We start from the raw sequence: 18,261 nt of genomic DNA, 5'->3' as shown, positions 1-18,261 counted from the left end.
TGGAGCGTCGGCCAGTAGTATCCTTGGCGTAGAATCTTGTGCGCCAACGCTCGTCCCCCCAGATGGCTTCCACAAATCCCCTCGTGGACTTCGCGCATTGCATAATCCGCCTCGGACGGGCGGAGGCACCTGAGGAGGGGAGAGGTAAAAGATCTCCAATAGAGTTTACCTTCGTACAATATGTACCGAGCAGCCAAGCGCTTGACTCGGCGAGCCTCGCGTTCATCGCTGGGGAGGACTTCATCCCGCAAGTAGCTGATGAGCTCGTCCATCCAGCTCGGCTCAATTTCAATGCAAAGAGCCGGCTCGGGCTCTTCTGTGCTGGGTATTTGGAGGTACTCCAGCGCTGCTGCTTTCGGGAGCTCGCTCATGCGGGAGGACGCCAACTTCGATAGTTGATCCGCTCGGAGGTTCTCCGTCCGGGCGATGTGTTGGATGTGGAAGGAGCTCAGGGTCGAGGTGAGATCCCGCACTTTTCGGAGATACTCCTGCATCGTGGGTTCTTTGGCTTCAAAATCACCCAGGACTTGGTTCACGACCAGCTGGGAATCACTAAAGGCCCTCAGGTCCCTTACTCCCAGCTCGCCGGCCAATTTGAGCCCGGCGATGAGAGCTTCATACTCCGCCGCATTGTTGGAGGCGGAGAACTCGAAGCGTAGGGCCTGCTCGGCGACCACTCCATCTGGGCTGGTGAGGATTAGGCCCGCTCCGCTACCCCCCGAGTTCGAGGAGCCATCGACATGTAAAGTCCAGATCGGACTCGGGGTCTGCTCCACTGGAGCTGGCCTGGCTTCGGGCTCGTCCGGCACTGTGCACTCGACTATGAAGTCGGCGAGCGCCTGCGCCTTGATTGCTGGCCTGGGTCGGTACTCGATGTCGAACTCCCCGAGTTCGATGGCCCACTTCGTAATTTGACCGGCGCGATCTGATCGCTGCAGGATCTGCTTCACCGGTTGGTCGGTCAGCACGGCCACTGTGTGAGCTTGAAAGTACGGCCGGAGCCTTCAAGCTGAGACGACCAGGGCATAAGCGGTCTTTTCTAGCTTAGAGTACCGGGTCTCGGCGTCCCTCAAGACCCGGCTCGTGTAATATACCGGCTTTTGGAGCTTGCTCTCCTCCCGGACCAGGACCGAGCTCACTGCTACGGGAGAGACAGCCAGGTACAAGTAGAGGAGCTCGCCTTGCTGAGGCTTCGTGAGCAGCGGGGGAGAGGCGAGAAGGCGTTTGAGCTCCTCGAAGGCTTGCTGACATTCGGCCGACCATAAGAAGTCCTTTGGCTTCTTGAGGGCCGCAAAGAACGGAAGGCAGCGCTCGGCCGATCGGGAGACGAACCTTCCGAGAGCTGCAACTCGGCCCGTAAGCCGCTGCACTTCCTTGATTGTCCTCGGAGGCATCATTTCCTGGAGCGCTCGGATCTTCTCGGGATTGGCTTCGATTCCCCGCTATGTGATTACGAAGCCAAGGAACTTGCCCGAGGTGACTCCGAACGCACATTTAGCTGGATTAAGCTTCATCCGGTACCTCCGAAGTGTAGAGAATGCTTCATTGAGGTCGGCCACATGATCTTGTGCCATCTGGCTTTTCACCAGCATGTCATCAACATAGACCTCCATGTTTCGACCTATCTGATCTTTAAAGATCCGGCTGACCAGCCTCTGATAAGTTGCTCCGGCGTTCTTCAAGCCGAAAGGCATCACCTTATAGCAGTAAGTACCTCCGTCGGTGATGAAGGCCGTCTTCTCTTCATCTTCTAGCGCCATCCGTATCTGATTGTATCCGGAGAAGGCGTCCATGAACGTCAGCAGCTCGTGCCCCGAAGTGGAGTCCGCGAGTTGATCAATGCTGGGGAGGGGGAAGCTGTCCTTTGGGCAGGCCTTGTTCAGGTCGGTGTAGTCCACGCACATGCGCCATTTTCCGCTAGCCTTTTTGACGAGGACCACGTTGGCGAGCCACTCCGGATAAGATATTTTCCGGATGAAGCCGGCTTCGAGGAGTTTATTAACTTCCTCAGCTATCGCCCGTTGCCGCTCTGGGGCGGCGTTCCGCTTCTTCTGTCGCACAGGCTTGCAAGGTTTCACCTGGAGTCGGTGGACCGCGACCTCCGGGTCTATCCCTGGCATGTCTGCGGGCGACCAAGCGAAGACATCCATATTGTCCCGCAGGAAGCTGACGAGGCGATCTCTCTCGCGGGCGCCGAGGCCAGAGCCGACCTGCACGGTTAGCTCGGGAGAATTTTCTCGTAAAGGAACTTGGATGAGTAGCTCACCAGGCTCTACCCGATTTTTCTGAGGGCCGACCCGTGACTCCAAGGCCTCGGCCGAGAGCTTTTTGTCTGCTGTCGGTTGCTTCGCCTCACGGGTTGCCATGTAGCATCGTCTCGCTACCGTTTGGTCTCCTCGAACCTCGCCGACCCCTTGGCTGGTGGGGAACCGCATAAGCAAGTGGCGTGTCGAGACCACAGCTCGGAGGACGTTGAGGCCTGGTCGTCCAAGGATGGCGTTGTAAACCGAGGGCAGGCGCACCACAAGGAAACTCATCTTCACGGTGCTCTCTTGGGGGGCGAGGCCGACCGTGACCAGGAGGTCGACCTCGCCCTCTACTGGGACCGAGTCCCCAGTAAAGCCAACCAACGGGGCGTTCATCCTCCGCAGTTGTTTTTCCGCCATCCCCATTCTGGAATAGGCATCGAAATACAAAATGTTCGCCGAGCTTCCATTATCAATCAAAACACGCTTTACATCAAATTTGTTCACGACCATAGAGACGACCACAGCATCGTCATGGGGAGTTTCAATTCCCTTCAGGTCCTCATCTGAAAATGAGATGGCCTCCGAGGCGCGCAAGCGCTTTGAGGTGGTTCCTTCCTCTGGAGCTCCTCCGGCCGAGGGCCCGCCTCGGATGGTGTTGATAGTGCCGACGATGGGCCTGTTGGCATTTGGATCTTCGGGCTGCGAGGGATTCTCCACCGGCCTTCCAGTGGGTTGGTTCCGCACGAACCGATCAAGCACTCCTCGGCGAATGAGCGCTTCGATCTCGTCCCGAAGCTGGAAGCACTCCTCTGTATCATGGCCGTGGTCTCGGTGAAAGCGGCAATACTTCCGGGGGTTACGCCTAGCCCCAGGGTCTCGTCTCGGGGGTGGGGGCCGGAAGTAGTCTCGACCCTCGATCTCCATAAGGATTTCGGCCCGAGGAGCGGTAAGGGGAGTGTAGTTTTCATACCTCCCGTTGGATGTGCGGGCTTGTGGAGACCTCGGGCGAGGCGGGGACCTCTGGCGAGGTGGCCTCCGCAGCCGGGGTGGACTCTTCAGGCGGGTCGGATTCTTGGCTCGGCGCGGGGACGGGCTCCTGGGATGGCCACGCTCCTCGCGGCGCCTTTTCTGCTTCTTGGAGGCCTGCTCGGCCCCGCCCCGTTTGGAAGCGACGGCTTCTTCGGCCTTCGCATACTTTCGCGCCCGAACCAGCATCTCGGTCAGATCAGCAGGGAAACTCTTCTCGATGGAGAAGAGAAATCTGTAGGACCGGGCTCCAGTCTTTAACGCTGACATGGCGATTGACTGGTCAAGTTCCTGGACCTCCCATGTTGCGGTGGTAAATCGGTCTAGGTACTCTCTGAGAGACTCTCCCTCCTTTTGTTTTATATCGAGGAGGGAGTCAGAGGTCCGCCGCTGGGGTCGGCTAGCAGTAAAGTTGCTGGCGAACTGCCTGCCGAGCTGCTCAAAGGATGAGACGGTACTAGGCTTCAGCCCGGTAAACCAGAGCCGGGCTGCTCCTCGGAGTGTTGCTGGGAAGGCTTTACAAAGCAGAGCCTCCGAGGCTCCCTGCAGGGCCATTAAAGCCCGATAGCTTTCCAGGTGGTCGAGAGGGTCGGTCCTGCCATTGTAGGGCTCCACCTGGAGCATCTTGAACCTTGGCGGGACCGGCTCATCCTCGATTTGCTGGGAGAAGGGGGATCTCGTGGTGAACTCGAAGTCACCATCGCGTCCCGTCTTCCTGCCGCGGAGCGCCTCAATCTGACGTTCCAGGTTCTCGACCTTTTTGTCGAGCTCATCACTCGGAGGGACCACCGCAGCGGTCCGCCCCGGCGCAAGTTGTCCTGGGACTGGCTCGACTTCTGACGGCTGTGGCCAGTCTCCAGGACCCCTCACCGGGTGTTCCCCCCAGGGGGAGGCCGGAACACGGTGATCTTGACCTGGGAGAGGCGGTCCACTCTCAGGGGGCGCCAGTTGAACTGGGGCCGAAGGGGGCGGCACCATCGGGACGCCCCTGGGTTGCAGGCCCTGGATAGCAGCGGCCAAAGCCTGAACCTGCTGCACCAGGGCATCGAACTGCTCCGGCCGGACTTGAGGAGTCGAGTCTTCCGGAGGCGGCGAGTTCTGGACAGAGCGTCCGGGGCTTGGTGGAGGACGTCGGGAGGCGTTGGAAGCTCCCTTGCTTCTCAGTTTCATGGTCGCGACTCGGGCCCTTCCTCTAGCGCCAACTGTTGCTGGAAATTGGACCCGGGGGCGACCGTCGGCCGAAAGGGGGAGGCTCCGCCGCCTGAGTGGTGGGTGGCAGTCCGTCGGCGGGTGGCGCCTTCCTGGAGACCTGCAAGAAGCCGGTGGCCGGGCTCTCCGGCGCCGGCCCTCCGATGCCTAAATCAGAACAGGGGCAATATGTGGAGAAAAATGGACCGAGAGAGAGGAAGAGAGAGAGGATTCCAGTCGGAGAAAAGCCCCCCTTTTGAGTGGAGAAATACTCCTTTTATGGGGAGGGCTAGTTCACCTGTGATGTGACAGAATCTGTCGTACGATCAATCTTTTAATGCCCTATCATGAAAGTCAATGCCATCATTGCAGGAGATTAGGCCGGAGCCCAAGTCGTCATGGAGCCATGCCGTCATTTATAGGCATGTGAGTTTGCCGTGAAAGGCTTGGTGTCCGTAAGCGATGGAAGCCATACGCCTTAATTGTTGAGTAAGCTAGGGGCCTGCGAGTGCCATACGCTTTGATTGTTGAGTGAAACGGGAGTCTGTACGACTCGTATTCATCGGCTGTTGGTGAAGTCAACACGTGATCTCCCGACTAAGCTGCGGGAGGACGTGGCCTCAGGACGTGGTTTGGGCGTTCTTGGGTTGGCCAGGCTAAGTATTGCTTGGTCGGTCCCCGCCCAGAGGGTCCGCTCGGCTGGTCCCTCCTCAGAGGAACATGCTCAGCCGGCTCCTGCTCGGAGGAACGCGCTCGGGCGGTTCCCGCTCGGAGGGAGGCGCTCGGCCGGCTCCCGCGCGGGGGTTTGCTTGAGCGGCTCAGCCTGCTCGGCGGAACGCGCTCCTGCTCGGGGAATGCGCTCGGCCGAGGACGCGGCAACACTTCCCCCAACACTAATCATCAGACAATTTCCGATTATAATACAGAGGATGAAGAACCCCAAAAAGTAAACCCAAGAAAACCTTACACCTTAATCCATATCAATATAACTTCTTGAGGGAGAAAGTGAAAGGAAAGAAAGAAAATAACTAATAGTTAAACATGTGCCGTTCCTCTAAATCAAAATCATTCAATCGTTCACCCTAAAATCACAAGCTGTGACATCGAGAAACCAAGAAATAAAGACAGAAAAAAATTTAAAAAAATACTGAGATCCAATCACTTGAACACTGTCATCCTTATTAATGAACAATGTTTTCTTATCTAATCTGTCTCTTTATTTTTTTTTCTTCTATTGTCAATTGATCATTGCTTGTCGCTGAAGGGAAATACCATTACACTCATAGCTATTTTTAGCATGAAGAGATTGGATTTGGATAGAAATCAAAACCAAGATCCTAACAGAAGAGGGACACTAATAGGGGACAAAAATTTGTCCACATTAGTCTCTTCGATCAAGGCAGGTAAAAATAAAAATTTTTAAGTAATTCAAGCATTTTGGCGCCATCTCGTTTTGGTCTGTCATGTTCGATTGGACGGTTCTGATCTGTTCCCAGATTTAATGATTCCCTTTCACTTAGCGCATGCCCCCATTTTCCTTGGAGAGCGTCATCTCACTCTCTCTTAAAATACGCCTGTGGATCATCCAACCGTGGTCAAGGTCCTCGTTGATCCCCCTTTCGAATTTCGATATAATTCTTTTTCCCTTCCTTCAAATCCAATCCTCGCATCCCGTCGTTCTTTTTTGTTCCTCTCTCTCTGGACGGAGCCGACGAAGGAAGACGACGGCGATGGATCTATGGGAGAAGGCTAGGGTATTCGCCGGGGAGGCGGCGAAGCGGTCGCAGGAGCTGACAATTGGGGCCGCCAAGTTCTCCCAGGAGTTCGTCTCCGAGACCGCCAAGAAGTCCAAGGAGCTCGCTGCTGAGGCCACCAAGAAGGCCGACCTCATCCGCTCAGAGGCCTTCAGGGCCGCCGACCAGATCAAGACCCTCGCCGTCGACCTCCCTAGCCTCCCCATCTCCCCCCTCGTGCCGGGCGGATCCGCCGTGCTGGACCCGGCCTGGGATCTCGAGCGGTTCGGCATCACCGAGGAGCTCAGGGAGTTCGTCAAGGGCATCACCCTCAGCACTTTCCGTGATTTCCCCATGGAAGGTACGTCTATTGAATGAATCTTTTTTATGCTATCTACTCGCTTTCTTCGTTGACCTTTTCTATTTTATGTAAAACATGCCCCCTCTTTTTTTTTCTATATATATATATATAGATTGTAGGTGATGTTTCTTATTACTTGAAATTCTCTGCCGGAGGGATGCTGAAGAAAGAGACAATTTTTGATCAGTTATCATGTTAAAGTCAATGTTTTTTTACATTTTTAGAATGTAATGGATCTATGAGATACGTTCATTTTGCTTGGATTTATGTGATTAATTTGCATAATTTCTGGGTTATTTGAAGTTTTGCAGCAGTGGTAATCTTATAAGGTCTTGTAAGTTATGAATTGTGAAGTGAACTGCTTTAGGTGTTCCTTCTGTTTGTTGTTCTTCTGTTATAGCTTTTGGGAATTGGCTTCTAATATAAACAGCGTCTGTTTTGGTCCTTTCTTCGTTCTTTTGATTTTGGATGGATAATCATTCAGTCTTTTGATATGCTTTGTGTATAGATGAACCAGAAATGTCGGAGGTTCCCACAGTGTCAAATGTTAGGCAGGATCTTAATGAGTGGCAAGCGAGACATGCTACACTTGTTCTCTCAACAGTTAAGGTACTTGGTCTTTTGTTACCTTTTACTTTATAGAATTCATAGTTCTATTTTATTTATTTTTTTCATTTTATTTTATCCCTTTTTTGGGGGGTCGGGATGGGTTGCTCAATTGATGCTTTTTTTGTGTGATGATTCAAAATGAATGGAGATATGAATTTTTTCCTGACTAGCTATGATAGTCTCGTTGCATTTTTGGTCAAAACTTAAACAAAGTTATATTGCAAAAGACATAATCAACCTATACTAATCATTAGAGGTCAATATATCTGACTCATAAAAAATTTAATACGAGGACCAGCTGCATGAAACCACTAGAGGGCACTTAGATTGGCATGTTCATGTTCCACTTTGGTGGCAATATCTATAACCAGAGTGTCTGATATCTTACTATTGATTAACTTTTCTGATATCAGAATGAGCATAAAGCAACTTCACAGTTATGTAATGATGAATGTTTCCACCAGTTTTCAAGATACTATAGCCCTACTAGCTGCTCCTATTCATATCGAGTAAGTCTGTGTTTAATCCATATTGCTCATTTTGAAGATATTGAGACATTTATAAATCATTATGAAACCCATGCTCTTAATTAAGATGGGATGCAATACACTGATTGTCCCTATTGGAAAGTATTATGAGGACTAATGAGGCTGAGCCTGATTAGTCATTAGCATTTTAAGTTTGCAGCTAGGTTATAAAAACTGGCTTGAGTGCAAGTTAATCTGTGTAATACTTTGTAAATTGAAAGAATGCTGTTGGTGCACCTTGGTCACATAGGAGAGAAAGCAGATTTTAGTGATATCTTACAGAGAATTTTTTAGGTCACATAATGCCATGGTATAGTGGTTTTAATGAGATATGGAATTTGTGCACTTGTAATGAAATTGTTGGTTGAATCTCTTGGTGTGTTGGAAGAGGGAAGAAGTAGGAGAAGAATTGATGGCCTGCTACTATTAAGTTGGATGACAGCCTTTACTTGTCAGTTAACTGGATTGGATGCGGGTGTTAGAGTGGATCAGGATTGCCAGAATGGTAAAAATATAGATCATAAAAGATTATGGTACACATGTGGTCAGAAAGCTATAATGTTTATATTATATATTTGCTAAATTTATTTATTTAGTGATTGCATTTTTAGTAAAATGCATGACATGAAAATCCAATAATAAATAAACTAGTGAAGGCGCATATCTTATTTTATCAAGATTGTTTTTGATAAAGTTAACAATAGAGATAATGATACTTCTATCAAGATGTCTTGGAGTCCTAGGGATCAGGTATGGAATGAGAGTGAGGTTTAGAGTGTATTAATCAAGTCGAAGATTCTAGTTTATGCGGAATTGTTAAGCTAGTAGAACTTGGCCTTTTAATTTTGAAATTGGTTTTGATGAATGGCATGGGTCAATCACTCATGAGATCAACTTGCATACTTAGATTAGGTTATCAGCTTTTTCCTTCCTTTTCCCCTTTTTCGTTATAAGGGTTGTGGGAGTGCAAGCATCTTTTACACAGTAAAATGAGGCAAGATTTATCTCCTCTATTTACATGCTGACCTTAAGATTAAGTGTTTGCATTGTGCTTTTCATTCTTGTGGTTTCATTTATATTTGACATTATATGAATTGAGCAGATAAATGACTTCTGTATTTCAGGAAATCTCCAAGTTTCGATATGATCTATGCCCACGCTATATGAAAGAGAGAAAATTCTGGCGAATATATTTTATGCTTGTAAACAATTATGTGGCTCCGTAAGTATCTTGCCTTTCTGTGTCTTCCATCTGATAGCTTTATATTTTTTTTTTTTATTTTTTTTTTGAACCCATTTTTTATCAACATTTCAGGTTTAATGTCTGCCTCACTGATACCGAAAAAATGGATATTTAGGCATTCCAAAATTTGTCTTTGCTTAGGCATAAAACAAAAATAAATTGCCATAAAAAAATTTCTTTTTGGCTCCCCCGGTTGAAAAGGACTCTCCTTAAGCACCCGTGTCACTCATCTCTATTTATTTGACCCTGCACCTCTTCCTCAGGCTGAAATCAGGAATCACGCACAAATATATGTTGCATCGAATACAATTCTTGCTTGTGTTTTTATGTATATATATAGTATATGTGTGTGCGTGCGCATGTATACACATACATATGTATATATACTTACATACATAGATACATACATATATATGTGTGTATATGTAGATACATAAAAATGTACATACCTTGTACCGCTGTCGCCATCTAAATAGCTTGTTTTGCTAATTGAAGAATAATGCAGTTCTCAGATGTAGATATATGTTAAGATGTAGCATCAATTCTCTGCACGTTATACCAGATCTGGTGGAAAGGTAGCGGTGTTAGAAAAGATTTAGGGCATTTCTAACTTTCACTGTGCGAATGAGGAAAAACATGCAGTCATTGTTAATGGGAATGCTGCTACGCTATCTAGATGAAGAGAGTTAAGGAAACTGTCTAAATAACATGAAAGGTTTACATGAAGCTTCTAATGAAACCTCAAATGTAAAGCGGGGGTGCTGTATAGCTTGAAGTGAATATTGAAGAGTGTAATGTTCTGATGCAACAGCTTACTCTTTAGCAAATGCATATTCTGTAGGATGACTTTTGCTCCAGCTTGTTGAACAATTTCTCATATCATGTTTTTCACATTTTGCTTTCTTGATAGTTTACACTTTAAGCTTGCTGAACAACCTAGTATCTTTTGAATTAGGTATTCTTCAAGATAAATTCTGTTATGATGTTCTAAATGCCCCTTTCCATTTGGTTTTAAAATTTACATCTTCATAACACATCCATGTTGGTATTACTTAGTTGTAGCCACACATTTTGCCACTATTTGTTCTTTACTGTTCTGGTGTATGATTTCAATGATTTAAAATAGCAAACTTACATTTACTTAACACATTAGGTGTCTTTGACATCAAGCCAAAGCTTGGAAGCTTTAACAAATGCATGCCAATTTATTGTTAGGAAGAATTTTTGCTTTTTATAGTATAACCATGCTACGGTTTTCTTTTTTTTAAAAAAAATGCAGTTACCTAACTGAATTTAATTCTGTGTGGATCCTATTAGTTATGAGAAAAAATATATGGAGGAATTAAAAACAAAGGTGGAACAGAAGCAAAAAGATAGTGATAAGGAGAATACAACTGCTCCACCAGCTACTACAGCAGGAGCAAAAGAAACAAAGTCGCAAAATAAGACTTCCACCTCATCAAATACAGAGCATGATTTGGATATGTTTCTTCTGGGGGACCTTGGAAGTGATGATGATGGTCCAGGTAGGCGATTTACAATTTCATACGTGTTGTCACTCATTCATCATAAGAATAAGAAATGTAAGCAGTAGTTATACTTGCACTTTATTTTTGACTAGGTGTGCATGAAATTGTCATTAGAAACTGCTGGAGGAAATCATTGAGTAGTATAATTTGTAGTTAAAAGTTTTTGAGATAATACATGATATGCTACATTTTTCAGATGATGGTGCTGACAGTTTTGATGACGATTTTGATAAGATTGGAAGCAACTCGGTAAGATAACTCATTCAATATCTTTTGGAATTTCCATTTCAACTCCTTGAATTCCCCGTGTCATGCATGTACTTCACATTGCAGCAACGGTTTGTGAGATTCTCACTGTGTGATACAGCAAGATTGTTCTCTTGGAGAAAGTAAGCAATAGTAGCTTGCTTAATCTTTTAGGAATAAATGTGATAATATACTAAATCTGGATAGTGATATGCAACCTATATGTGTATTATCTCTTTGATTGATGCTTGAACAATTATTCATGATATGCTTACTGTATCAAACTACTTTTAGTATACTATTACTTCTCTTCTGTATCATAACCACAGCAACAAGCAAGCAAGCTAGCCCCAAAATTCAGGGATCTGTTGCATATGTTGTTTCACTATTTTTTCCTATCTAAGACCACCCAGCACTATTTCAATTTTCAAAGAGGTAACTAATTCCATTCATATCTTCCATCTTCCAATAGAATGTATGTACCTAAAAAATTTTCCCTTCCCCAATTCTGTCATGATCTTTGTTGAGTTTGACAAAGCATTCTTGCATATTATGTTTGGTGATATTGAGGTTCAGTGTTTTAAAAGGTAGTTGTGGTATGAAGCTGGTCATAGTGCATATGCAGTATATGGGCTGCATATGTGGGTGAACAGTTAGTATTTTTAAAATATTTAGAAATAAATAGAATATATAAAAGAAGTCTAGGGAGCGATGTTTGGCTTCCTGTGTCCCACGTCCACACCTTAAGCAACTGACATGTCCTGCTTTTCTTCAAGATAGTTTTTTATTTCCAAAAATACCTTCTGCTATCCAAGTCATCCTAGGCATCCATCTTGTGCAAACATCCTTTAATTTCCTCTGCCCTTCTCCTAACACATCATCCCTAATCTAGCTAGGCATAGAAATACTAGTTTTATATGATTCACACCTCTATTTTCACTGACTGTTATTTATTTATTTTTTTCTTTTTCCTGGTTAGTTTTTGATTAAGTACCGTGCCTGAAATGAGAGTAGTTCTTCAAGAAAGGAGACATGCTCATTTTGAATCTGGTACCAAAGGTTGGAAATATTGGGAAGCCTGCTGTTTGGAATACCTTAGAGCCCTTCCCAACACACACACACACACACACACACGAAGGAAGAAAAAAAATAGAAAAGAAAAATATCCCTGTTTTGTGATTCATTTACTCTTATTGGATATCAGATTTTTTTTTGAAGTCAAGATCTTTTCTTGCTTTGAGTGTTTTGAATTTGAGATTCTTATTTCTGATGGATTTTTGAGTTTTTCTGGTGGCCTGGTTTTTGTTGTTGCTTTTCTCCCTGGGCCTCATGGGCCTAGAAGAGAGGGAGAGGAAAAGGGGTAGAAGGAGATAAAAGGAAAAGGTAAAGAGGAGAGCTGCTCGAAGAATTAGGGCTAGCATCCATCTCACAAGTGGAATCAATACACATTCTTTTCTCCCTTTTAATTTTCTTTGTTTTTTTATTGCTAGGTTCTTCCAATATTTGTGTGCCCCTTGTAGATGCGTAAATTTGATGAAAGTTGTTTAACCAGAAGCCCCATACATTGTTTGTACCAGTCTAAGTTGCAGCATACATTCAAATGCTGACGCTATCTTGTATACAGCCACCCATACACAGACCCATACAGAACATGCATACATAATGAAGGCAGATGCTGAATCATTATAAACACTAGTTTTGACATTTATACTCTTTGATTTTTCATACTTCCCCTTTGTTTTCCCCACTCTGAGCATTAGTTATTGTATTACAAAACTCCTGTTTTGACTTGATTTCCTTGAAGCATTTGACAAATTATCAACTTTTGTTTCAAAATTACAAATTGAAACATGCATTGCAAAAAAATGTTGTGTTTGCCAGGGCTTAGATAGCGGCGATGATGAGAGAAAATCCAAAGCAATCAAGTAAGGCAGCCAATGCAGCAGAGCAGCAAACATCTGTTCGATGGGAAGGAAACCTCAGCTCCGGTGGCTCAAGAATTCTTGCCTGGCGACTAGCAGTGCCTCACCGGTGAGAAGCCTGCGGTCCTGTGTATATCTCATTTCATTAGTTTATTGCTTCACTTCACGTGGAATTCAAATTTATGCCTGTAGACCATGTACCTATTGTTTCGCACCTTTATGGGCCAATTGTAATCTGGCAGAATGGCAAGACTACGTCGTATTGTTGATTGGTGATAGATTAGGACTTAATTTCTTGTACCAGTCTTTCCAAGTAAAAGATTTCTCATGTGGTTTTGTTTTCTCGTTGATCTTGCAATGACCATCTCGCAACCATAGCCCCAGTTTGCTGAGAACGGTTTGAGCTGTGGTCTGGTCCAATATATACCCGATGTCTGATGACAATTTGATCTATTTTGGCTTGACAGCTGAAGTTGAAATGGGTGAAGTGGAAGGAAGCTATTTGCCTCTCCGACGCCCCCGCGTTGTATGGATGGTTAATCATCTCTGCCTTTCTGCACCTCCTCGGTGCTTTTTAGGTGGCCTTGACACGCTGCACTTTTAAGTCACACCACATTCTATTGCATTCCCATCCATGGCACTGTGTAGCCTTTCGAAGCATGCAGCTTCTGCCAAAATAAGGCATTGCAGGTAGGGGGCCTTGAGATATGATTCACCTCACAAAAGATGAGGCTTGGTTGTGCCTGATGTTCCTCTGCCTCATATAGGCGTGGAAAGATGAACTCCAAATGAATAGAAATCACTCTGCTCGCTCGCTGACAATCTTACCTCGACTCATGTTGGTTGGCCCATTTGCAATTGACGCTGGGGAGGTTCTACAGTAGGTTGGCATGACCTATAATTAACAACATTATATAACTCTTGAGCAGGTTGGTGAGCTGAGCGAGCCAATCATGTACAACTCTCACAAATTATGTCGGCTCAACGTCTCGATAGCGATACGTACTGCACCCATTGGTCTGTTTTTTTGGAGGGTAAAAAACTTATCCAAAAATAAGTATTTTTTTAGATAAAATTATTTTTCAGACAATATTTTAAAAAAATCAATTTACTTATATACTTTTATGTATTGAAAAATAGTTTCGGAATCTGTTATTTATATTTTTTTACATTGCTACTTTTTCGGATAAGTTGCAAAGTTCCATCTGTATTTTTCATAATATCCTATATTATATAAATATTATTATATATAACAATAATTAATATGTTATATTATATTATATTATTAGATTATTATATTATTGTATTATACTTTTATTATAGGGTTAGGGGTATTTTAGGAATGAAATAAAAAGATTATTTTATTTTTTGGCTTGCGGAAAAATGGCTTACCCATCTTTTAAATGGGTAAGACTTTTACTCTATTTTATGAATAAATACTGTCCATGAAAAAATAACTTACCTACTTATGAAAAAATTGACCAACATTTCCGCAAAATTTACCTATCAAAGAATGGCCCTGAAAGATGGGCATGGCTTGCATAGCCAATTAACCCTCTTCTATGCTATTGTATTGCCGACTCTTTTTCCTACTCTTGCTCTTCCTTTCGATGTGGAACCATTTTTCGGATACTTCCACCTTCTCTCTCGTATCTCTCCTTTTTGCTTCCTAATTTGTATTCCTCTTCTACTGACTACTGACCCGCCATGCATACGTATCTATATGTCTGCATATGTATGTATGGATGTATGTACGTACACTGTATTCCTGGCATTCTTCAACATCTGGTCCTTGGAAACCTCTTTGACTTGTGCTGCTTCAATGTTCTGTATTTTATCTACCATTTATACGCTGAACTTCTTGGAGTGCTAGTTGATTATGTCCTGTTCCTTTTAACTATTAGCTGATATAGATAAAGTCTCAAATTTTGATCTGCTAAATACAATGCATGATGAGATGGTGTCAAAATATATAAACCCAATTTAATTTCAAGTGCTATCATTGCCAATACAATGTATACTATCATTTTATCATGGAGGTGGAGGAGATTTTCTTGACATCAGGCTGGCACCAGATAATGCAGGTTAAACCCGACTAATGATTTTGCTGCAGGTGGCGTGGACCTTGTCAATGAAGGTTCTGTTTATAAAAATCGGCTTGGTGCCATTGGCCTTGTGTTTGGTGCAGCTATCAATATGTAAGCCTGACTTGTTTTGTGCTGCCAATTTGAAGGTAATTGTTGTTTTAGTCCACAATCATATCCATTCGTTCAAAAGACAGTGAGCTCATGCATTTCCTAAGATTCTTTAATTCTACGATCAGCTGCGTCTTTCTGTGGTATTCTTGCAGTGACACTGGAGAGGAGACATGAGATATGCACACAAGAAGAGAAGATATGGCAAACTGAAATGATTTATATTAAGTCAACGGTGACAGTGTTTGATTTATTTTTCTAGAGAAGATGGTGGAAGAAAATAAGAAATTAATGGTGGTTCTTTGCACTAGGATTTATGTTGCATCTTCTGACCATCCTATTTCTTTGTTCAGGCGGCAGAATGAGTAAATAAAACCATGGCTTCTTTAATTTTTTGGAAGAATATGTACTTTGAAAATGTTGACCATATTCCTATTGGTAAAACAAAGAAAAAAAACCGGGATTTTTAAAATAAATTTCATTTGTAGCAATTTTCTTGCTAAGACTGAAGGTAAATGAAAAAGGTTGATGGAGAATAATAGGATTTTAAAATCTATGAAATATTACCAATTCTCGTCTTTGGAATTTTCATAATGTTTGTGGCATACTCGAAAGTTCATTTTAATAAATATATATACCTTCTTTTTCAGAAAACAGCAAAGCCACTATAGTGACTTAATTTTTGTTGGATCATTCTTTTTTTAAAAATATTTCTAAAATGTTTCTTTCCTTTTGCATAGAGATCATTATTTACATGGAAAAATGCATAGCCTGTGACATGTATGATGGTATTGTGATGAGTTACAACTAGCCTCTCTTTGGTTGTGACTTGATGCAGGTCCATTTCTTAATATCTGCAACACAATGATGGATGGCGCCATGGCGGTTTACCTCTCACCACTATGGACTACGATGAGTTTGGTGAGCCTAGAAACCAAGGTGACTATGAGCTCCATTCACAGGTATTCTCCATATGATAACATATCTCCATGGCTTTGCTATCCTTCAGTGCATGCTAGTTACAGCATCTTTTCATGACTCATAAGGTTTCCCAAGTTTTCATTCCCTTCAGATCCCTTTACTGTTTTCAAAGGTATTTTTTGGTTTATTTTTCTTTATTTTTTAACTAATAACTGTTGATTAAGTCAAATGATAAATTGCGAATATTTTTCCAACTTGACCTGGTTTTAGGAAGAGATCGAAATAATAATATAATATCAATTTTCTTCAATGCTCCCTTGTAGGTTCTTTCAAGTATTTAGCTAAGATGGATACATGTAAACAACATGCTGCAATTTTGGACCCCATATCCATGTTAGCACTGTCTCAAACAATGTCAGATGATCATGCAGTCTAAGCATACTAGGTCCCTCCAGGGAAATAAAAACAGATGATGAGTAAAGGAAGAAAAGAAGATGGGGGAGAGAGGAAAGAAGGTCACCCAGGGGAATTAACAACAAAGGAGAAAAAGGGAAGAGAGAAGGGAGACGTGTTCCCATGATTTAATCTATGTGGCATCTCTTCCTCAGGCAATGTCTTTAGGCAATCACCTGCGAGGTCAAAAAAATATCAGTCCGTTAAATGGTTGATCTCCCATACACTATTTTTACATCCGAATGCAAGTTGGAATGCATATATATCTCCCATATGCCCAACTTTGAATCGATAGACTCATTCCAAGAATATTTATGGTGCTTCATTATGATGTCTTATTTGATTTTCTGAGTCTGCCAAATCCTTGCTTTCATTCTGAAAAATAACAATTTACCTGTTTCTCGATTTTCTTTCACCTTTCCATTTATTTCCTTCTCCCTTTTTCCTGCAGTCAGCACTTATTGATGAGAGTTTTTACTTTTCAGATTGTTTTCTTATTAACATTATTCAGTAAAACGATTGTTATTCTCCTAGTCCACTTTGATTTTAGATATCACCTCAAGCTTGTAATGTCGTGCTTCTTCTGTTTGCTTTTTGTTCTTCAGGGTAGGAGAAGGTGCTAACTGATGGCAAAAGTGAGAGCTAGGACATGCTCCACTTGTTCGCGGTTGGTCATTCTGAAGACAAACATGAGCAGTGGGCATTTTCTGAGGGTGGCCGTTTCATACATTGTGAGTATGCATTTCTAATTAAAGCAACGAGAGTGCTTGATGATGAGAAGCAAGCTTGAGTCCTCAAGAGAAACCTGTGTAATTTCTTATTATCGGAAAGATGGTGTTCAGGCTACTGAAACTAAAAGTGCCTGCTCAACTCCTTTGTTTTTTTTTTCCATGCTTGATCCATCTTCATCTGAAAGAAATTATCGCCCCTTTAGTGAAACATATGTGCTTATTCGATCCCTACATGGGACATCTAGAGCCATAAAGTATGCCACATTTGGATGTTTTAAATGTAAAAACTTAATGTCCATGCGACTCACTTGGCTGCAGGGGCTCTCTCTCTCTCTCTCTCTCTCTCATAGAGTGTGTGTTGGAGTGTGGGAGTTAGGAGGCAGAAGGGCTTTAGTACCGTTACTGTAAAATGTACTGTACTACATTTCCATGCATAAATAAGCCTCTCATATTTCCTGTACTAAATTAAAGAGTCTTTGAATGTCATCCATCATATATTAAGTCCATTTTAACCACTAGGTCACACCTTGAGATCTTCTCTTTGCTCTTTCTTCATGTGTCTTCGAGTTAGTATCAACTCTAATTCTTGTCCATTGTTGTCTGTCAGTTTGTTCAGTTTTCCCTCGGCTTTATTGTTAATCTTCTGAGGGACTATAATTGTGTCAAGACTGTACTCCATATTTTTTGGTCGAGCAATATTGTCTTTGGTAGATATTGATAGTTATCTTAGTTCTTTATGTTTTTCAATCATTCTAGTTATTTCTTGTAGCTGAATGAGGAATCTTGTGAGTGCTGTAAGCCAGTAACGTGTCCGATTCTGTAGGCATTGCTTCCCCACTGCCATATTCTCTTCTTATATTGTGTTACTGTGGTTGTTTTTCTGAAAAATACAAGAAGGATTTAATTGGACATCAATGAGTAAAGGATTGATGTGACCGTTATCGATGATACGTCCTATATTGTCCGGCAGTATAGTTAGGGGCCCGGCCCACTTCCAGCCCGAACTCTGCCCGAGCCCGGCCCAAAATTTTTTTTGGGCTTCGGCTGGACTTAGGCCCAAAAAAAAAAGGAAAACTCATGCCCAGCAGCTCAAGCTTGGCTCGAGCCCAATTGGGCCAGCCCAATGGGAAGAGAACATGCTCGAGTCCGGCGCGAGCTCAAATGGGTTGGGGGTTCTCGTGGGAAGGGGAAGGTCCTGGAAAGATGGCGTTTTGTGGGGGAGTCGGGGAGATGTATAGCTTGGAGGAGCTGCTGAAGGCGTCGACAAAGATGCTGGGGAGCACATACAAGGCCGTGATGGAATCCCAGTTCATTGTGACGGTGAAGCA

General features: G+C 43.7%; 1 protein-coding gene across 3 annotated transcripts; it reads left to right on the top strand.

Moving 5' to 3' along the window:
- Positions 1-6,012: 6,012 nt before the first annotated feature.
- Positions 6,013-17,216, top strand: LOC103721301 (uncharacterized). Of its 3 annotated transcripts, XR_015971225.1 has the most exons (10): positions 6,089-6,557; positions 7,066-7,166; positions 8,818-8,915; positions 10,254-10,462; positions 10,662-10,714; positions 12,593-12,742; positions 13,101-13,667; positions 14,747-14,866; positions 14,984-15,790; positions 16,808-17,216. XR_015971225.1 is itself a non-coding variant. In XM_008811454.5 (6 exons), the coding sequence occupies exons 1-6, from the start codon at positions 6,194-6,196 to the stop codon at positions 12,638-12,640; spliced, it is 873 nt and encodes a 290-aa protein (XP_008809676.2). In that variant the 5' UTR covers positions 6,013-6,193; the 3' UTR covers positions 12,641-12,975. The 3 variants fall into 3 exon arrangements, 1 of the variants encoding a protein (XP_008809676.2); XR_015971226.1 differs by lacking the exon at positions 13,101-13,667 and having other exon boundaries at positions 16,808-17,205; XM_008811454.5 differs by lacking the exons at positions 13,101-13,667; positions 14,747-14,866; positions 14,984-15,790; positions 16,808-17,216 and having other exon boundaries at positions 6,013-6,557; positions 12,593-12,975.
- Positions 17,217-18,261: the final 1,045 nt, after the last annotated feature.

Source organism: Phoenix dactylifera, chromosome 11 (genome assembly GCF_051530095.1).
Source record: "Phoenix dactylifera cultivar Ajwa chromosome 11, Ajwa_hap1_PhDact_Kaust_v1.1, whole genome shotgun sequence".
NCBI classification, from domain to species: Eukaryota; Viridiplantae; Streptophyta; class Magnoliopsida; order Arecales; family Arecaceae; genus Phoenix; species Phoenix dactylifera.
This window is presented reverse-complemented; position numbering and strand designations above follow the sequence as displayed.

Bases quoted from the DNA above. Each gene is read 5' to 3' on its own strand.
- LOC103721301 (XM_008811454.5), top strand. From the start codon at position 6,194: ATGGATCTATGGGAGAAGGCTAGGGTATTCGCCGGGGAGGCGGCGAAG. The intron at 6,558-7,065 runs GTACGTCTATTG...CTTTGTGTATAG, and splicing joins CCGTGATTTCCCCATGGAAG to ATGAACCAGAAATGTCGGAG. The intron at 10,715-12,592 runs GTAAGATAACTC...TGTGTTTGCCAG, and splicing joins ATAAGATTGGAAGCAACTCG to GGCTTAGATAGCGGCGATGA.